The sequence below is a fragment of the Scardinius erythrophthalmus genome (assembly GCF_964197995.2).
Source record: "Scardinius erythrophthalmus genome assembly, chromosome: 7".
NCBI classification, from domain to species: Eukaryota; Metazoa; Chordata; class Actinopteri; order Cypriniformes; family Leuciscidae; genus Scardinius; species Scardinius erythrophthalmus.
Window position 1 is genome coordinate 20237279 of NC_138227.1, and position 18322 is coordinate 20255600.

At 38.0% G+C, this 18322-nt stretch overlaps 1 protein-coding gene across 7 annotated transcripts in view; it reads left to right on the top strand.

Moving 5' to 3' along the window:
* The first annotated feature begins 609 nt into the window (after positions 1-609).
* The window catches only part of bcas3 (BCAS3 microtubule associated cell migration factor), a 235168-nt gene continuing 217455 nt past the window's right edge, over positions 610-18322 (top strand). For 3 of the 7 annotated variants that reach the window (XM_081371489.1, XM_081371491.1, XM_081371486.1), the window contains exons 1-7: positions 610-711; positions 1424-1512; positions 1716-1770; positions 1970-2045; positions 2907-3013; positions 8351-8432; positions 11990-12062. In XM_081371489.1, the coding sequence (XP_081227615.1) occupies positions 1442-1512; positions 1716-1770; positions 1970-2045; positions 2907-3013; positions 8351-8432; positions 11990-12062 (464 nt within the window). In that variant the 5' untranslated portion in view covers positions 610-711; positions 1424-1441. Of the gene's footprint in view, positions 712-1420; positions 1513-1715; positions 1771-1969; positions 2046-2906; positions 3014-8350; positions 8433-11989; positions 12063-18322 lie in introns of all 7 variants that reach the window. The other 4 variants (XM_081371490.1, XM_081371485.1, XM_081371487.1 and 1 more) reach the window with 2 other exon arrangements.

The following is an 18322-nucleotide window of genomic DNA, read 5'->3' on the forward strand; positions in this document are numbered from 1 at the left end:
ATAAACAGTTTCTGTGTGAACTTGGCAAAATGAGCATCTTGTGTCAATATTAATTTTATATTTAATCAAAATATTTAACAGGGTAAAATGTTTTTATTATTTCGAAAGACACTTATTTTACTTTATTAGTGGGCAAATATTTTTGTTGTAAGGACCAATTTTTTTTTTTTTTTTTTTTTTAAATTTGTAAATAAATTATTCCAGTAAAAAATCGCAGGAGAGTTATGCTTTAAAAGTTGAGAACCCATTGATAGCTTCTTTACATTTTTTTTTTCCGGAAAAAGCCGAGGATGAGCGAAGTATCTCGGCTAGTGATCATCACGCGATATTTCGATGTAAATAAACACAACAGCGTGACGTGATGTAACATGCAGGTTTATTCAGGCTGCTCTGCGCATTTTAAAATGTCGAAATGTTCGTAACACCGCGAACCAAATAAACCTCGCTTTATATAACACTCCACCATGTTGTGAATGTTAATTTTAACGACACATCAGATTCGTTCAGGAAACAAAAAAACCTAAACAGCTCCTGCCACCCCCGATTGGTCAGAAACGACTAAAGGCCCGCCTTTCTCGTAAGTCTGTTGGCTACTCGTCTACGACGCTCACCTCTGATTGGCTTAAGCATCTGTTGTTTCCGCTGCATGTCAGCTTCACTGGCGTTTTGTGAGGACCTCTGTTGATCCGAATTCAAAACACAAAACCTCTGGTTAGTACAAATGTCTCTTCTTTAGTCATTCACCTGCACGTTTCTAGCATACCTTATATATGTATTTCTTTCAGGACGTCTTATAAGTTATTGTCATTGCTCAGTTTATTGTCTTTAAAGCTTTATGATTGACAGCGGTACTGGCTAAGCTAACAGACAAACTGTGGAAATAGTTGACATGATGAAATGTCTTGCACTGACACAACTGACAGCTGACACACTATTGACCTCTCTTTGTACATTGTTTCTCTATAAATTATGGTAAATTTATGGTAAAATGTAACTAAATCAAGAGTTACTCACATTGTTATGCTGACAAGAAATGTATTTGCATCCTATAGTTTGGTTATTAGTAAATATTGCTTCAGAGTGTTTTCTTTTGTTTATCTCGCTCAGATGTCTGTTGTCATTTCTAGTATGTGTTCTAGATCATTTACATGATCAATACTTAATAGGAATGTGCATATGGTGCAGATTATACTGATCCAGGCACATCTTTACCTTATTTGTTTACATCCATCTGCAAAGTGGATGGTCTGCAGTAATGCAGTTATCATTTGTTGCCTATTACTTATGTTGAATTTGGGGTAATATAGATCAGAATGATCAATGACAAGCAGTTAAAAGGGAGGCATCTCTGCAGTAAAGTTTAGAGTAATGATCATGTAAAAACCATGACCTTACTGTATCTTCTCATACTCTGGTCCAGCAGGATACTGAGTGGTTGGCCATGGCGTCTGACTCCCCGCGCAGACCGAGCCGCTGTGCTGGTGGGGTTGTGGTTCGAGCACAGGCTGCAACGTAAGAGCATAATGAATCGTTTGTGAAATGAAATTTCAGTGTTTTTTTTAATTTGGAAAGCCAAATGTTCAGTATTGTAAATATTAAGATGCCGCAAACAAAAAAGGGACAACATATTTTGTCGCTGATCAAGCTATCAGTATTGTCTGGTCTCTTCTTGTGTGGTTGTTTTTTTCTTGACAATTGGGTTTACTCTTTTGCAGAGAGCAGTCATACATGGAGAGCGTAGTTACGTTCTTGCAGGATGTAGTCCCTCAGGTAAATGCCTTTTTTCCCCCTTCTTTTTTTTTGTGTTGAAAACTGGAGATTTACAATTATTTAATGTACATGACATGTTGATCTATGGACAGTTTAAGGTGTTAGTATATTTCTGTTGTAAAAGCATTTAAAAAAGTTAAGATAAATTGATTGATAGTGAGAGTAAGAACGATTTATTAATGCGTCTTTGAAATTTCAGGCGTACACTGGGACACCTCCAAATGATGAAAAAGAAAAGATAGTTTGGGTCCGTTTTGAAAAAACAGACATCAATGGTAAGTTAATTCTATTTTTGTTTTAGATGTTCTGGAAAAGATCTTTTGTTTTGTCATGTTAAATTGATGCATTCTGCATAAAACACATTGGGTCTTAGGACTCAACTATTTTGAACTGTTTTTATTTATTTTTAAGGCAAGCCACCAAAGTTTGATATTGTGTTTTTGCACAGCAGAAGAAACTTTTCTAAAGTACACTACCGTTTAAAAAGTTTCAGTTTATTAAATGTTCATTGTCACTTTTTTGCATTCTTACTGACTGACCCCAAACTTTTAAAAGGCAGTGTAAGAAGCAGTGAGAAATCCTAAACATGGCTATCACAGTAGTTCATATTTATCTTGTCATATTGGGCTAACAAAGGTTTTGATTGCACCACTGCTAGGTCAGCCAAATGCTGAACATGCTCCTCATTCCAGCAAACATGTGGATGAGATGGCTGTCAGAAGTTTAGACATCATTTTTCTCTCAGCGACAACTCCGTTACAGCCAGTTTTCTTCATGAGTTTATTTAGCCTGTTAGCATCCCTAGCTTTAATCCCAGTGCCCTAGCCTAGAGCCCTACAGCAGAACATTGATAGAACAAGTGACATGTCTTGCTTCACTGCATAGGACTTGTATTGACATCCCAGCCATGAGTTTTGCTTTTACTTTTTCATTTCATCAGAAGAATAAACAGCGGCAATCAGAAAGGTGATAGATTTCGCCAACTTTTTAATCATTATTTATGTGTTCCGTTGTTCTGATCATCTTGTTTGTTTGTTGCGTTGTTTAACACTTATTCTAAGACTTTGTGGTTTACTTGCTGTTTTCTGTTTCATGTCTGTTACGCTGACAATGAGTGTTTCTTGTCCTGTGTCCAGATGTGTCCCGCCTACCAGAGTTCCAAGAGATGCACGGCAGCGGCACTGACCCGCCTCTCTGCTTGATGATTGGCTACACTGATGGGATGCAGATTTGGAGCATATCAGTGAGTGCATTTTAAACTCTCTCTGCCTTCACCACACTGGCGGCAACCGAATGCGAATACTTCTATGTAGTTGACTATGTAGTAAACGAAAAACATAACATGAAAACAGCAGTATGTCAGAATTCACAGTATTTGAACTGTATGCCAAAAAGTACCCGGATGACCTACTACTGCCGGCGAGATTCCGAAATGCACATACAATGGACAATTTACTATCCCATGAGGCTACTAGAGAGAAGTCGTGAATGGCAGTGAAGGGATGCAACTGATACTGTCTGTCACATGACAAATGGAGTATGTACGGATTGCGTTCATACTAAAGAGAACATGCTTTTTACCTACTCAGAGAGTATGTGATTTCAGACGCAGCCATTGTGTTTTTCCCTGGACCAGTCTTTCTGTATGGCTGCTATAAGGGGATGTCCACTCAGACAATGTTTTGCATTGGCAAACCAACCAGATGTCAGCCATTTTGGTGACAGTAATAGTTTAGACAGTGAAGGTCTGTGGTAAATCTAGCACTGACTGACTCATACTACCTGGTGTAAACTGTATTATTTGTCCTTCATTTTTTAATTGAATAGAGATATTTAGTGTATTTTTGTCTAATTTTGTATTCAAATATAATGTTCACTCAAATTTTACACAAAGGACATTAAGATTGATATTTTTGACTCGCTTGATATTGCAGACTTGCTATTGTTTGGTTTCTGTGTAATGCTATTACTCTTTATCACCACTCGGTGCCGCCATAGACAAAGGGAAGGCTTTGCCCTTGAAGAATAGAGATTTTATTATTGAAGTTGGGTCAATGATGTGAAGAGACATGCTAAGCTCTGAATCAAATGTCAAATGTAAAAAAAAATACTAAAAATGATATCACTTCCCCAATAAAATAGTGAAAATGTCAGCATTTTGATTTTAAGGTTTCTCTTATGGTAATATAGATCAAGATATCTATCAGATGATGTGATTTTTTTTTTTTTTTTTTTTTTTTTTTTTTAACCTAACTTAGAATTTATTTTAGAAATGTCATGACAGTCATCGTCTCTGAGTTGCTTCTTTATGAAATGCATTTGGATGCAGTTAAGCTTCATATCATCATAGACATGAGCTCACTATTTTGTGCAAAAACGAATATCACACTTTTTTTGAAAGTGTTGAAAGCGTCACACTGTCTGGCCATTAGTTGCCTGCAAAGTGTTTGTGACAGTTGCTTAGACGACACCTTCTGTAATGGCGTTGAAGGGAGGAGCAGGAGTGGCACTAGCCGTGGTACATTTCTGTGTTCCTGTGCATTAGCATCTCGGTGGAGCGGAATCTTTGATGGAGGTGTTGCTGGCTCGCAGGAGAGATAGCATGAAGATTAGATAGGGCTAATTGAAGTGGTGTTGGAGTAAAGGGATGACATGCAGTACATTGGAGGTGTCTGCTCTGCTGTTATTATTAAAGCAGCCCGATACGTTTCACTGTTTGAATAGGTTTTGCCTGGTTTATATGCCATATGTAAAGGGTGATATGTGTAATTTTTAGTTGTTTAAATACTTCTATCCCAGTTCAATGTGTGTTCAACGAGATTGATTTATTAGGTATTTAATTGTTCATTTTTGTTTCCTTATTTATTTTATTTTTTTACATTTAGGTTTTGTTTACCATCACTCACTTTATTTAAATTTGATCTTTAAAATCACTTTAAAAAATCGAATCACTTTAAAATCACTAAATAATTTGATAAACACTGTTAAACATCATTTTTAGAAAATCAAAATGAATATCTGTTTTTCATTCTGTATGTGTACATTATGTCTAAATTCATCTGCTGTATTTGATAAAATTGAGTTCAGGTTTTAGTGTTTATTTTGCTTTATTTTGAATTTATTAAGAGAAAATGGTATAAATGATATACATTTTTAAACATTGTTTGCCATAACATGAAAAACAATTATCTTCTTATTAGTATAGGCTTAAGATTTAATATATTATTTTAATTATTAGACAATATTATTCCATTTAGATATTATTGTATTATCCAAATCCCACATTTGCTTTAGTATTAGCTTGCCATGCACATTTTTTGTTTTTCAAAAGAAAATTTAATCTTTAATTACGGTATACCCATTTTATTTATGTTTTAGTATTGTTTTTTAATGCATAAAATGCATTACGTCGGTTACCTGCTCTCTAGATATTGAATTGGATCTTGGAATGTTGGATAGGCTTTATTAGGGTCTCTTATTCTCAGATGAAATGTTCAATTCCCTTTACAGAAATAAATGATAATTGTGTTGAACATTTTTAAGTCTGAAGACCATTCTAAAACACTTAGCCTAAGTTGTTGGTTGTAGTGTATAGGAAGCAGATCAGAAGTTCATATCTATTATTTCTATCATATCAAGAGCCCTGCAGACCAGGAGACAGAGAGGTCACCAATCATTCTTGCCTAATGTGGGATATTGTCCTCTGTCTGCTCAGCTTTCAGATGCTCTCCGCTTTCCAAGTATACAAACGGAGCTGCCGTCTCTCTCAGCTCCAGATGCTGTTGATTCGCTCTGATTCGCTGAATTCCATCACACAGAGTGGCTGGAGATTAACAAAACTCATTCTACACTGTATCCATGTGAATGAAACTACAAGAGGGAAAAAACCAAGAAGCCTCAATTTTGCATATTGCTGTGATAAATAGTAATGTAATAGCTGAGAGGTTGGTGATGGATGCCATCACTAAAGCCGCGTAAAGCGAGGATGAGCAGTCTGGTAATGCACAATGACAGTCGCATTAATGTAAACCTCACAATCCGCTAAATTCCATTATTCCTCTGCCCTATTTGCCAGCCGGGGGTTTTGTTTTGTGGTGGCCCGCGTGCATTACCTATCTCTTGTTTTCTCCCCTTCTGTCTCTCTCTCTCTCACATTAAATGTACCGTGCTGTAGATGCCATATTAATCTCCCACTTGGCAGTTTCAAAGTCTGCACCGAGCACTTTTAATAAAAACATGGCTGATCCTGCATTTGAAAAAGCTACTAATTGTGCAAAAGAGCGATCATCCTCTGGGTTTATCTGCTTGAGACACATGGATTATGTCCAGTAATGTGATAAAGGACGTTTCTGTAATTTAACGCACATAGAGACGCACATTCAGGGCTTAATTCTTAAAACAAAAAGCTTGAATAAAAGGTTGTAAGATGTGGGGCGCCAATCAAAATATTTCCGCCCTTGCGATGTGATATGCCACTCCCAGCTTTGGTTTCACAGATCTGCATTTCCAGCAGCTTATTACAGTGTCAGTATGAGAATGACGTGATTAAGACTAATTTGATTTTTTTTTGTTTGTATTAATATTACAATCTATCAAATGTAGCTGTTTGTTCTAAGTGCTGGATATCGGCCTGGGCTAGTTAGTCACGGTCATGGCGGTGTTTATTTTTGGGGAGCACGTTGACAGAGTACATGGTAGCTTTAGTTTTGTGGTTTAGTTGTTGGCTCATCCTCCATCCTTCATGAGAAGTTTGTTTCTGTCAGGTTTCCTTAATTTGTCCTAGTCTGTGAACAAATCTCTCTTTGTTTGCCTCCCATTGTTCTTTGATTTCTCACAACCACATTTTTGCCCCTGAATGGCATTGAGTTGATCAGCAGTTTTGAGTTTTCTTACATGGGCAAGGGCAGGAAAAGGCTTACTAACTCCAACAGATAGAGACTCTTAAAAAAAAAAAAATCTTGAAACAAGTTTCCTGAAAAACTTTTAATTGGTTGCACAGCAGAAAGTACCTCCCCAAAATTACACCATTGGTTAAGTCAGTGTTGCTGGATGCTCAAACAATAGCACAGAACCACAATGTTACACTTCTCAGGGAAATCAACCTACTAGTGCCTTACTTATAATTGAATCTTCATATTAAAGGAATAGTTTACCCCAAAATATTTTTGTCATTTATTCACCCTCATGTTGTTCTAAAATGCACTTTAGTGATCTTTTAACACCTGTGACTGGATCTCTTGAGTTGAACTGCACAACCAAATCACTGTGAATGAATCATTCAGACCACTGTTATGAACTGGATAAATCGATTCTTTTAAAAGATCCAATTGAAAAGAATGATTAGTTTGTGAATCAAACATCAGTATTTCTCATTGCTACTTCTCCAAGAAGAGCTAGATCAAAGTTTGAATAACACCTTAAATTTTGGTCTGTTCTTGACTCAAATCTGTTACTTTACAGCTTCAGAAGGCATAGAATGAGTCATATTATTTACCATATTTATGATACTTCAATGGAGCTTTTTTTTCTCTCATTTTGGAGAGATGAGTTCTCATTCACATTCATTATATGGAAGACGATAGCCTCAAAATAATGAACAATTTCCCCTTTTGTGTTCCACTGAAGTGGAGTGATACAGGGTTTGGAACAACATGAGGGTGAGTAAATGATTCACCCATGATTAAAATTTTTGGGTAAACTGTTCCTTAAACTGGGATAGGATATTTAACTATGAAACACACTTTAGCTTTTAAAACAACACAAGTGTCATTTAATGTCAGGCACATACGCGGTGCGTTTTTCGCTGTCACACAAGCTGCCGATGTTTAAAAAATTTGGGGAGTCTGCCCAATTTTGACCAAATTTGAAGTACAGTCGTGCCGTGTACCAGCTGCTTTGACGCGATTATTAGGTTAAGTGTCTTGTAAAGTGTGCGATGGCGCATAGCCTTTCTACTGTCCGAACTCGCACAGTGTATGCCTGCCTTAAGAGCATGTTTGTCAATGACTGAAGGCTATTGAGTGTTGTGGCTTTCATCCATTTTCCATTCATATCCGAAGGCCAGATAACATTACACGGCTTTGTTTTTTTTGTAGTGTCTTGCTTTGGTTTGTCCACAGATGCCTGATGTTTATCTTCTAGTTGTTGGGTGACTCATTATCAAACCACATCACAGCCACTGCAGACCAAACAGAGCATTGTGTGATTTACAGTCAAGTACTTTTATTTCTTTTAATGTTCAGGGATGCCACAGTATTTAGGGCATTAGTCATGAGTGTTTCTCAGTCGAACACTCTGTGCCAACGCTTTCTAACCGAACGTGTTAGCTGATGTACAAATAAAAGATAAGATGCTGGAGCCCCGTAAACTCTAGTGTAGTTTTATTGATGCCTTTTTGTCCCTGGACTGATAACCTTTGTGATGTTGCTCTGGTACAAACCCATACACACCTTCAAAGTTTATGCATCACCACATTCACACACCCACCGTCCTCTTTTCTGTGTCTTTGAACTGAGTTTATCTTTCTAAAATCTCTGTCTGTTGTCTTTTAAGTTTTCCTGTTTGTTTCTTCTCTGTGCAGCTGAACGGGGAGGCGCAGGAGCTGTTCTCGGTGCGACACGGGCCTGTGCGAACTGCTAGGATCCTGCCTGCTCCACATATCAGTCAGTATCAGACACCCCACTGCCTCTGTCTCTCTCCTTCTACAGAACCACCCATAGCCACATACATGCATTACTTTTATCTTAAAGTATCCCCTTAAAACATTTTGGGTACACTTAAAATGCATGAATAAATGTGCTCTTTAAAATAAATTCTTTTTGGGGCCCACTGTAAAGTTTAGGACTGTGGTTTTGAACTAGTTCTCCGCCCAGGTTTTGTCCTTGAAATCAAACAAATGAAATGTATTAATGCTTCATAAGCCCAGCAATATGCAAAATTGTTAACTTGACATATACACTACCATTCAAAATTTTGTGGTCAGTAATTATTTAAAATTTTATTTTTAAAGAAATTAATAGTTTTATTCAACAAGGATGCATTACATTTATCAAAAGTGACTAATGATTATTTTATTTAAATATATTATTTTCTATTTAAATGCATCAAATATACAGAAAAAAAGTGTATCACGGTTTCTACAAACTATTATGCAACACGACTATTTTTTAACATTGATAATAATAAGAAATATTTCTTGAGCACCAATTCAGCATATTAGAATGATTTCTTAAGTGACACTGAAGACTAAGTAATGGCTGATGAAAATTCAGCTTTGCCATCACAGGAATAAATTACATTTAAAATATATTCAAATAGAAATGGTTATTTTAATTTGTAATAATATTTCACAATATTACTGTTTTAATTGTATTTTTGTTCAAATAAATGCAGCTTTGGTGAGCATAAGAGACCTCTTTGAAAAACACTAAAACAATATTACAGACATTAAACTTTTGAACGGTAGCATCTGTGTCTTTGTCCACTGAATTGCAAGACAATTAAATTTATGTAGTGTTTTTTTCTCTCTTATAAAAGTTAAGCTGTTTAATTTTGCCATCTTAAGTATGCCAAACCTTGATTCGAACTGATTTAAAACTGATTTTACTTTCTGCAGATTTCTAGACAAATAACAGTAGCAAACATGACATGCTATTTGTGTAACATATGACGTGAAATAAATCTAAGCGTAGCGGGAGATCACACTCTGTCAACGCATTTTTCAATTTGGGGGTGGACGCTTGTTCCTGACAAGCTGAACATTAAGATGTCTCTGGAATGTAGAATTTGTAATAATATTTCAAAGCAGCAGTTGTATATGCCGTGATGAAAAGAATTCTGTCAGGGGCTTCATGACCCCAAAATGTGTTGTAGGTTTATTCTGGAAAACAGTGGGGGGAAAAAAATGCTAAAAATGTTGCACGCTTAGATTTATTTCACGTCATATGTTACACAAATAGCATGTCATGTTTGCCACTGTTATTTGTCTAGAAATTTGCAGAAAGTAAAATCAGTTTTCGGCAGTTACATGCTTTTCCGAATCAAGTTAAACCGAGATGTGGCAATTTATAAAATTCCATGTCTCTCTTCCTTACTGGCTTTTCCATATATCATGTTTAAATTAAAGACTACCTCCTGTTTCTTAATAGTGCAGAGCGCTTGCCAGAGCCCCGCTGTTTTCCCATCATAATATTAAAATCAGTCCTTCACGATTATGTTGGCTTGCTGTCAGCTGGCTGCCTGGACTTTTACCGCCGCTCTGGCAGAGAGGAACTGCAGACTTCTGAGATTTTCCTTCTCTTTCATCACAGCTCACTCATTGGCCATCGCATGCCTGCTTTCATTCCATTTGTTAAAGGACGAAAATGAATACTCTGACAAAAGAATGCACGCTACATCTTACTAAACTAAAATACATGCAACCTGATTAGGTGTGATTTAAATATCGATGTTTTGCCAAACTGTCCCATTTTAATTTCTTCTTCCTGATTTATGATTTTGCATACTTTCTGTGACTAAAACAGGGTATTAACGTATATAAAATTCTGAAATCAGTTCAAATTATTTTTGTTTTGTTTATGCCTCGCTAAATAAGTGTCATGGGCATAATCAAATGTAAAAACAAAAGGAATAGGAAAGGCAGTCATATTGTAGTGTGACATTTATGTGCCGAATTTGCGTTCTGTCCTTTCTGCAGATTTAAACAATGCACAATAAAGGCATTGAACGCCGGCTGGATTTGGATAAAAGAGAATTGTCATAATAAGAAGCAGCAGACGGCCAACACATGAGGAGAGCGCTTCTCAGCTAAATCAAATGAATTGTACAAGTGGGGAAACTGATTGCGATCTGTTTGGCGCAAACAGTGTCATACTGTAGTGGGATTAAAAAAGAGTAATTGTTTTAGCTGGGTGGGCGGATTTGGAAAGTCCTGAAAATAGGTGTCAATTTTAATAAGGGAAGGTCTTTCCCAGAATAAAGGAGGAAGTTCTGCTTTCTCTAAAGAGGCAAACTGACTTTTTTTTCCCCACATCCGTTCTGTTTTTTTAAATGATTCATTTCTAGGTGACAGCTACAGACGGTCATATCCACAGCTGACCAAAAAATCTGCCGTTGCTTCCTCTCCGCTTAAATGTATCCCACTGTTGAATGCACCTTCGTAAATGGCCCTCCTATCAATGTATTATTTACTGAAATGCAGGAAATTTGTTATGTCTTCCAGAAAACATTCTCCTCAATAATACTCAGCATGAGTTGAAAATACAAATGAAAACCACTTGTTTCAAAGTCCAGCCGTTTTCGAGGCGCACAGCTACAGGCGGAGAGGAGCACGGCTTGGTATTCTGCCCCTTAATTGTTCTTTTAAATAGAAGGCAGCTGTTGTCTTTTAGAGGCCTGTTGTATTTGCATTATGATTGGATATCGTGACCAGTGGCAATGTCTGATGACTGAGACGTGAAGAAGGAGGAGAGGCCCTTTAAAGTGTTAAGGTTTGAGAATGACACATTCTCTCTCTCACGCCATGCCACAGGGACCATACTTTTCTGGAGCTGATTAGTGTCATGGCATGGCTGCACAAATTACAGCTCCATAAAGGCTAACATCTTCTTCTATCCGGACATGAATGGAAATCAAGAGAATTAGATAAATATGGGATCTGTATACTTACTGCGACATGTTTTCTCCAACCAAAATATGCCTACCGGCCTTTTGCCATTCTGTAATTCCTCCGAAGCCTTGAAATTAAAGCCAGTGAGACAGAAGACTCCATCTGAAGCTTTGAAGGCTTTCTCTATTAGAGTCAGAGGAGAAATGGTTTTCGTTCAACACATTGTGCTGAGTGGCGTTTCTGTTCTCTGTCTCCATTTAATGCCTTGCATGCTGGTATTTTAATTTCATTGATCTTCAAGTCTCTCTGAGGACCAAGGCATTATTTTGGTGGTAACAGTGTGTGAATGTCAAAGCTGACAGGAAAGAGGTGGCCGCTTTGTTTTTTGTTTTGTTTTTTTTAAGACATTTTCAAGGCATCATTTTTAATTACAGATCTCTTGTAATGCAATCAGTACGCTTCCTGTTGCTGTAGTTTTTTGTAAAAGCTTGAGTTCGAAGGGTGGGTGGCTTTGGCAGAGAGACAGTGGGCCTCATATGCGTGTGGCTAATGAATGTCCCTCTTTATGTGGGTCAGTGGTTAATTTTCCCCTTTCTGTCCCTCCGGCTGCAGGTTCCCTCAACACTGACAGCTTCGCTGAGAAACGGCCCCTCCTTGGCGTGTGCAAGAGCACGGGCTCTTCGGGGTGAGTGCACAATGACGATGTCACTTCCACTGTTAGCTCGGCCTAGTGTTTTGCATGGTGCCAGAGCTTTCCTATTCGCAGGTCACTCCTGATTGTTTTTCAGCTACACAGTTTCAGCACAAGCTGGGATTGATGCCACAAAAATAGAAGGATTTGATTAAAAGCACAGGTTTCTTTTTGTACTGATAATGGAAATCTTTCAACGTTGATAATAATAAGAAATGTTTCTAAAAAGCACATTAGAATGTTTTCTGAAGGATCATGTGACACTGAAGCACTGAAGACTGAAGTAATGGCTACTGAAAATTTGCCATCACAGGAACAAATGATATATATAATATGAAACATATACATAGTGCACACTGAATAATTGTTAATTTTCAGCTTGTCAGGAACAAGCGTCCACCTAATTAAATTGTTGTCAGTTGTTTTCATGATCAAATATTATCCTTTTTTATTTTTATTTTAGCACTTCAACCATTGTTTTTATTTGTGATTGTGAAGGTTTGAGCTGTGAAAATATTCTAAAATATTATTTTAGACTTTTGTCAGCCTGGTTTTTTATTGTTCATTTGAGAAAGGCCACTTGAGGTTGAATGCAGGTCAAGGGCATTTAAGATCTTTGGATTTTTCCACAAGTGAAGTTTTATAGATATAATAGGCTTGCATCCATCTCCTGCTGTGTGCGACACAAGTGGAGACATGTAAAACTCTTCATGAGGTGAAGCCCATGTGCTAATGGAATGTTCCATCGTTGTCCGGTTTATGGCTTTTTCCCGTTTTAAAGCGTGGTAGAGTCTAAGCCACATCCCTCAGTGTGTGCAACATTTAGATGTTATGAGCTACAGATCCTAAGTGCATTTGAAAACCTGTAATTTGTTATACATAATAACCTGCATCAAAGGTCTGATGGGGCCAGGGAGTGGTCTGGAGAGAGACGGCCAAACCCTGCTGACTGACTGACCAACCCGGTCAGCTCCAGAGGGCCAGATCTGCAACCTTGGACTCCTGACAGAGACAGACTGCGATCTGTGAGAAATATGCCCCCTTAGGGAGTGAGAGGGAGCAAGGCGCATCAGTTATTGGCTCTTCTCCTCCCCTCAGCTACGTCTGCCACCTCTTAAAACGAACTCCTCCGCTGCAGGCAAATCTTAACTCAATATTTCCTCCCGAGGAAATAGAATAAGGAAGTCTGTCTTCAGCACACTTTGATGGAGACCACCGTCCCAGCCGTTCCAAGACTAGAGCTTTGCTCTGCCGGCGCTTATGCAGCCAAACGCGCCGTGTCCGCCCCGACATGGAGACAGGCTCTGGCGGTTTGGCTTTGTACTCCAGCAACGGTTGGTCTAATGCTGAAAACATGCCTCGTGTTGAAAACCATAACCCTCTCCCTCCGGGTGAATGGTGTTGCCGCTGCTACGTTCCAGTAGAAGTGTTTGGTAAATAGCCTAGCTCTGTGTTTTTCTTTTTTTTTTTGAAAGGCTGCACTGTGCCCTGGTTCTTTCCCCTTTACTGAAATAGTTCATAAACTTACCAAAGTCCTCACACGATTTTTAGTATATAATCATTTTGAAATAACAGCTTTTGTCAACCACCAGTGTGGATGCTGTCTTGACACTCAAATGGAAAACAGATTGCAGTCTTGGCCGATACAGCACTGCTGGTTTAGAAGTTGGTTCACTCAGCTTTAGGCTTAGATTACAAGATTTGCAAATTAAAGGAAAACCAGAAAGAGGAAAAAGCATGTGTGCTAAATCCTTCGTTGCAGAACTCCAGCCAGACACATTCAACATAATTTTATCAATGGAGGGAATTATGTCTTAAGTCCAAACAACGTATGGATCTGGTGAATTTCCTGACAGAAAAGTACACATGCCGCCCTTCTATAGCGTTCTATAGAGCTTGTAGGGTTTGCAAATTAGCAAAGAATGAATGTGCTATTCAATCCACTGTTGGACCCTGCTTGTATCTGGAAAGGATTTGGTTTTCCACAGTACCATTGTTTTCTTTTTATTTTAATTAGGGCTACAGGTATTACACTGACCAGGTTGAGCCTGTGTTCTCTCGTGCCAAAACGCGTCAATCATATCTATTTAAAACAAGCAAACAAAAATAAATATGTAAACTGATTTCAGTCTGAATTTGGCAAGAGTAATAATAATACATAGAATTACATATTATTTGCCACTTGTCAGTTGGTTGTAGAATATTCTGATTAAAGAAAGTGTATGTGTGTGTATATATATTTAACATTTAGGAGTATGCTAGGTGTAATATAGCTATACAACTTTTAATTCATGGATCTGAAATCTAACAACATTAAGACCATGAGTAAAAAAAAAAAAAGAAATCGAAAAGAATTTAAAGGAAAAATAAATGGTTACCAGAAATGGTAATGGTAGAAACCATTTACTTGCAGAACATTTGGGATACCCTCAGTATCAGAACCTGAGGAATACAAATCGGTCTTTAAGCTGGATTTAAAATCATGCCATTTAACCAGTTGTGGCCTCTGCAGTGAGTATGTTTGGAAGGGGTAAAAGTTCACCCTCTCAAGAGGCCTGCTTTTGTTCTCTGGATTGTGGAGAAATTAAGTCGTTGGGCAGGCAGAAAACAGTGCCCTCTCTTCCTTCCCCTCAAATTTCCAGATCTCCATGGAGAGGATGTGGGTGGTTTTTTTGCAGTCCTCTAATGCAATCCTCTGTCATTGTGGAGATTACAGCTGGACTGCTGTCAGGGACTACAACACGTGGAGGTTCGGAAGAAGGTCCAGTCCCCACAGGCATAGAGCCATGACTTTTGACTCTATGGCGGCCACACTGTGCCTGGCTCCGGGATGGTGGCAGAGGTCCAGTGAATCTCCCACTGTATGGCTCTGAAGAGCAGAGCATCAACCCACTGTCTGCTCAGTATTATCAAAGAGATCTTTTTCTTTTTTCTTTAACCTTGGCCCTAATTGTCCTTACTCAAAGCTGTATCCATGCAAAGTCCTGCTGGCACCCACTGCCTGCTTATTAATTACACAATGGCTTTGAGGGGCGGAAAGCCAGTGTTGTCCACTGACTATTTTTAAAGCGATTTAGCTAAAGCCTACTGTGCTATTAAGCTGTGCTTTTCATTGCATTTTTATTGGGATGTGAGAAATCCCTCTTAAGTGTATTAAATGATAAATCTCTGTGCGTTTGTATTAGACACAGGATTAAGGGAGGATTGGGAAGTGATGCTTTTAGAGCCCATGAGCCTGTTACTCTCTTGCCATCACACCTGGAACTGTGAGATCTCTTGGCTCGGTGGTTGCAACCTTGCAGAGATAAGTGGAGGTAAATAGGAGACATGTTGTCTGGTGGTGATATCATTCGAAAACATTGCAAACGCATTTTACTGTCTCAAATTAAATTTAAAGGGACTGTTTACCCAAAATGGTAATTGTCGCCGTTTCATTTCTATAAATTAGATGGTAATTTATTAAGTGGCTAGAAATAATTGTTTAGCTATTTTTACATTTTTAGTTTGTTTGTACACACCCAAATATTAAATGAAATTTAATATTTCTTCTCTCTCATGCTTCTGGGTCAGTTGCCTATTTTTTTGGCCCACACACAAGAAATGAAGGACTGTTTGTCTCTCTCCTCTGCCATTGCATTTGATGCATGGGTCTGCTATAAAACCAGTGTTTACTTTTGGTTCCTTATGTGGACATTAAAAAAGATTAGAAGAAATAAAAACTCTTTTTTTTTTCATGAATCATCAGAGATGTCCAATTCTTTTTTTGGAAGCTCAGGGAGTGAAACGCAATGTTAAAAGTTTATCACTCCACCTCACACACATTCTCTCTTTCCTCTGTCATTTGTCATGTTTTACCATATCTGTGTTTTGCTTCATGTTTCAGTGTAATTTGAGGTAAGCGTTATGATCACAGTGAATTCTCCTTTACTGTACTTTTACTCTCATCTACCTACTGTTGTTTTGTTTGCTATCATTGTCCATTGCCATTATTGTTGCTTGTTCATTGTAAAGCGTCCTTGAGCCCTGGAAAGGCTCTATATAAATACTATTATTAGTATTAGTATTAGTATTATGATTATTATCTGTTGATAGGTTTGACAGACACAATCCTCACTCTTACAGTCATGTTAAAGATGAATGTGTTTCCTTCTTGTGATGTATCTTCCACCCTTCAAGTTATATGGAAAGTTCAGGCCAGGTGCATTGTTGGGTCTCAGATCATCCCTGTGTGCTTTTTCATGCTGACTGGATGGTCACATAATTCAAGCTCCCTGAGGATGGGAATCGCATGTCTTTGAAGTTTTCCCTGTTTTTCAAGGGCACTTGTCTCAGATCGGTTTTCCATGAGCATACTTCTCCTTATCTTTCCGATTAATTGCAGAGGAGGCGCACAGGCGTGTAACATCATCCTTTCATGATTGTGCAAATTTAGGACTATTGTGCCTATTACATTTCTTAAGTGAAAAAAATCTTTTTTTAAAGATGTGAAGAATTTTTTTAATTGATTTTTTCTTTTTAGTGCATTATTTTCAGGATTAGGGTTTTTATAGTTGAATAATTAGATAAAAGGTTGTTCTTTTAATGCCAACCAATGATTTGCAATTTTTCTCAGACCTCGCCATCTCGTCCACCTCGCCATCCCTCTCTCCCTTTCCAGTGTCTGTTCATTTTTTTTTTTGTAATTAAATGCTGTAAACACCAGTACAAGAGCACCAGTGCCTCTGCAACAGGCTCCTCATTTCAATGTGTTTCCAATATGCATGCGAATCTGTGTAGAGCCCAGTGAAAGGGGAGGAAATGTATTTCTGGCAGTGCTGCAGACATGGAGCTGCGGTTGAACTTTTTACCCTAATTACTTTCCCGCTAATGCCCACGGCGTGCTGGAATCAAAGGGCCCCCTCAGGCCCCAAGAAGCCTGTGATGTGGCCAGCGTTTGTTGTGTGTTGAAGCTCGGCTTGAGAAAGACAGGGGCAGAAAGAGAGAGAGAGAGAGGGCGCAAAATTGTGACAGCTTTTTTTTTTTTTCTCAAAAATGTCTCAGTTACCACCCACCTTACTTGTTGCCTACAAAAATAGAGTAATTGTTTTCATCTGTGTTTTTACATTGCCGTACTTGGAAATAGCTGTTATAAATCAATACGATGCTGGCTCGAGGGACTTATCACGGTCCAGAGATCAGAGTTGCGATTTGTCTGTTTCTTCATTTTCCTCAAACACCTTTTGAAAAGGAATGTCTCACACTTTAAGCATCTGTTTTCCATGTTCCTCAAATAATAACAAAAAGCCTAAGAGGATAATAAAAGATCTTCATATCTTCCCTTATCTCAGAAGAAACGTTACACTGGGTGGGTTTATCGCAGTTTTGGATGATTCAACTTTTGAACAGACTTAAACTTTGTCCACTTTTAACAGATTTATTCTTATTTTTATTAATGGCATGTTTATTGAGTTTAGTTAGTGAATTAAGCTCCACATTATGTTCTGTGGTGTGTTTTTCAGAAGGTCGCCTGGTATTTTATTTGGTAAGGCAGTATTTGTTTTGCATTTCCAGAGCATGTAATTGTCTGTTCGTATTCGGAAAGCTTGTAAAGTAGCTGAAGCCAAAATGCGATGACGTCGCCCTATAAATGGATTTACTCGCTAGCGCTGATCTGCGTTTCCAGACTTCCTATTTTATATTCCTTTCCCCTTGTCAGTTTCTGTTCAGGATAGTGAAATGATTTAAACCTTACAATGTTAAAAGCACCAAAATGGTTATCTAACAGGGTTCAGAGTCATGCTAAAATACAGACATCAAAAAGTTTACGAGATTATAAAACTGATGAGTTGGCTAGCTTGTCACATAGTGGCGTAATGTGCGTAATTACCATTGTAAACATATGTGTTGCTAAATTTAAGCCTGACCTTAACTGTAAAAATTGTTAATGTTCCACTCGAGAGTAACTTTTCCCATTTGGTTACCACGAGGGAGGCTGAGACCAGAAAAAAAGGCCTTTTTTATTGTCTTACCATGTTGAGGGGAGATGGATTTTGCAGGTGTGTCTTGGGAAGTTTTGTGAGATTGTACCCAGCTATTAGACTCGCAGCTGAGATTGTGGATATTCACGTTTAAAGCAAGTCAAGTCGAATAAAGACATTTGAATTTAGCAGACATGAACTTGTGAGTGCAGGTCACCCTCACTTCCAGTATGTAAAATAATTGTGACAAATAAAACAAAAAATACTGACTATTTTTTTAAACACTCAGTGACAAAT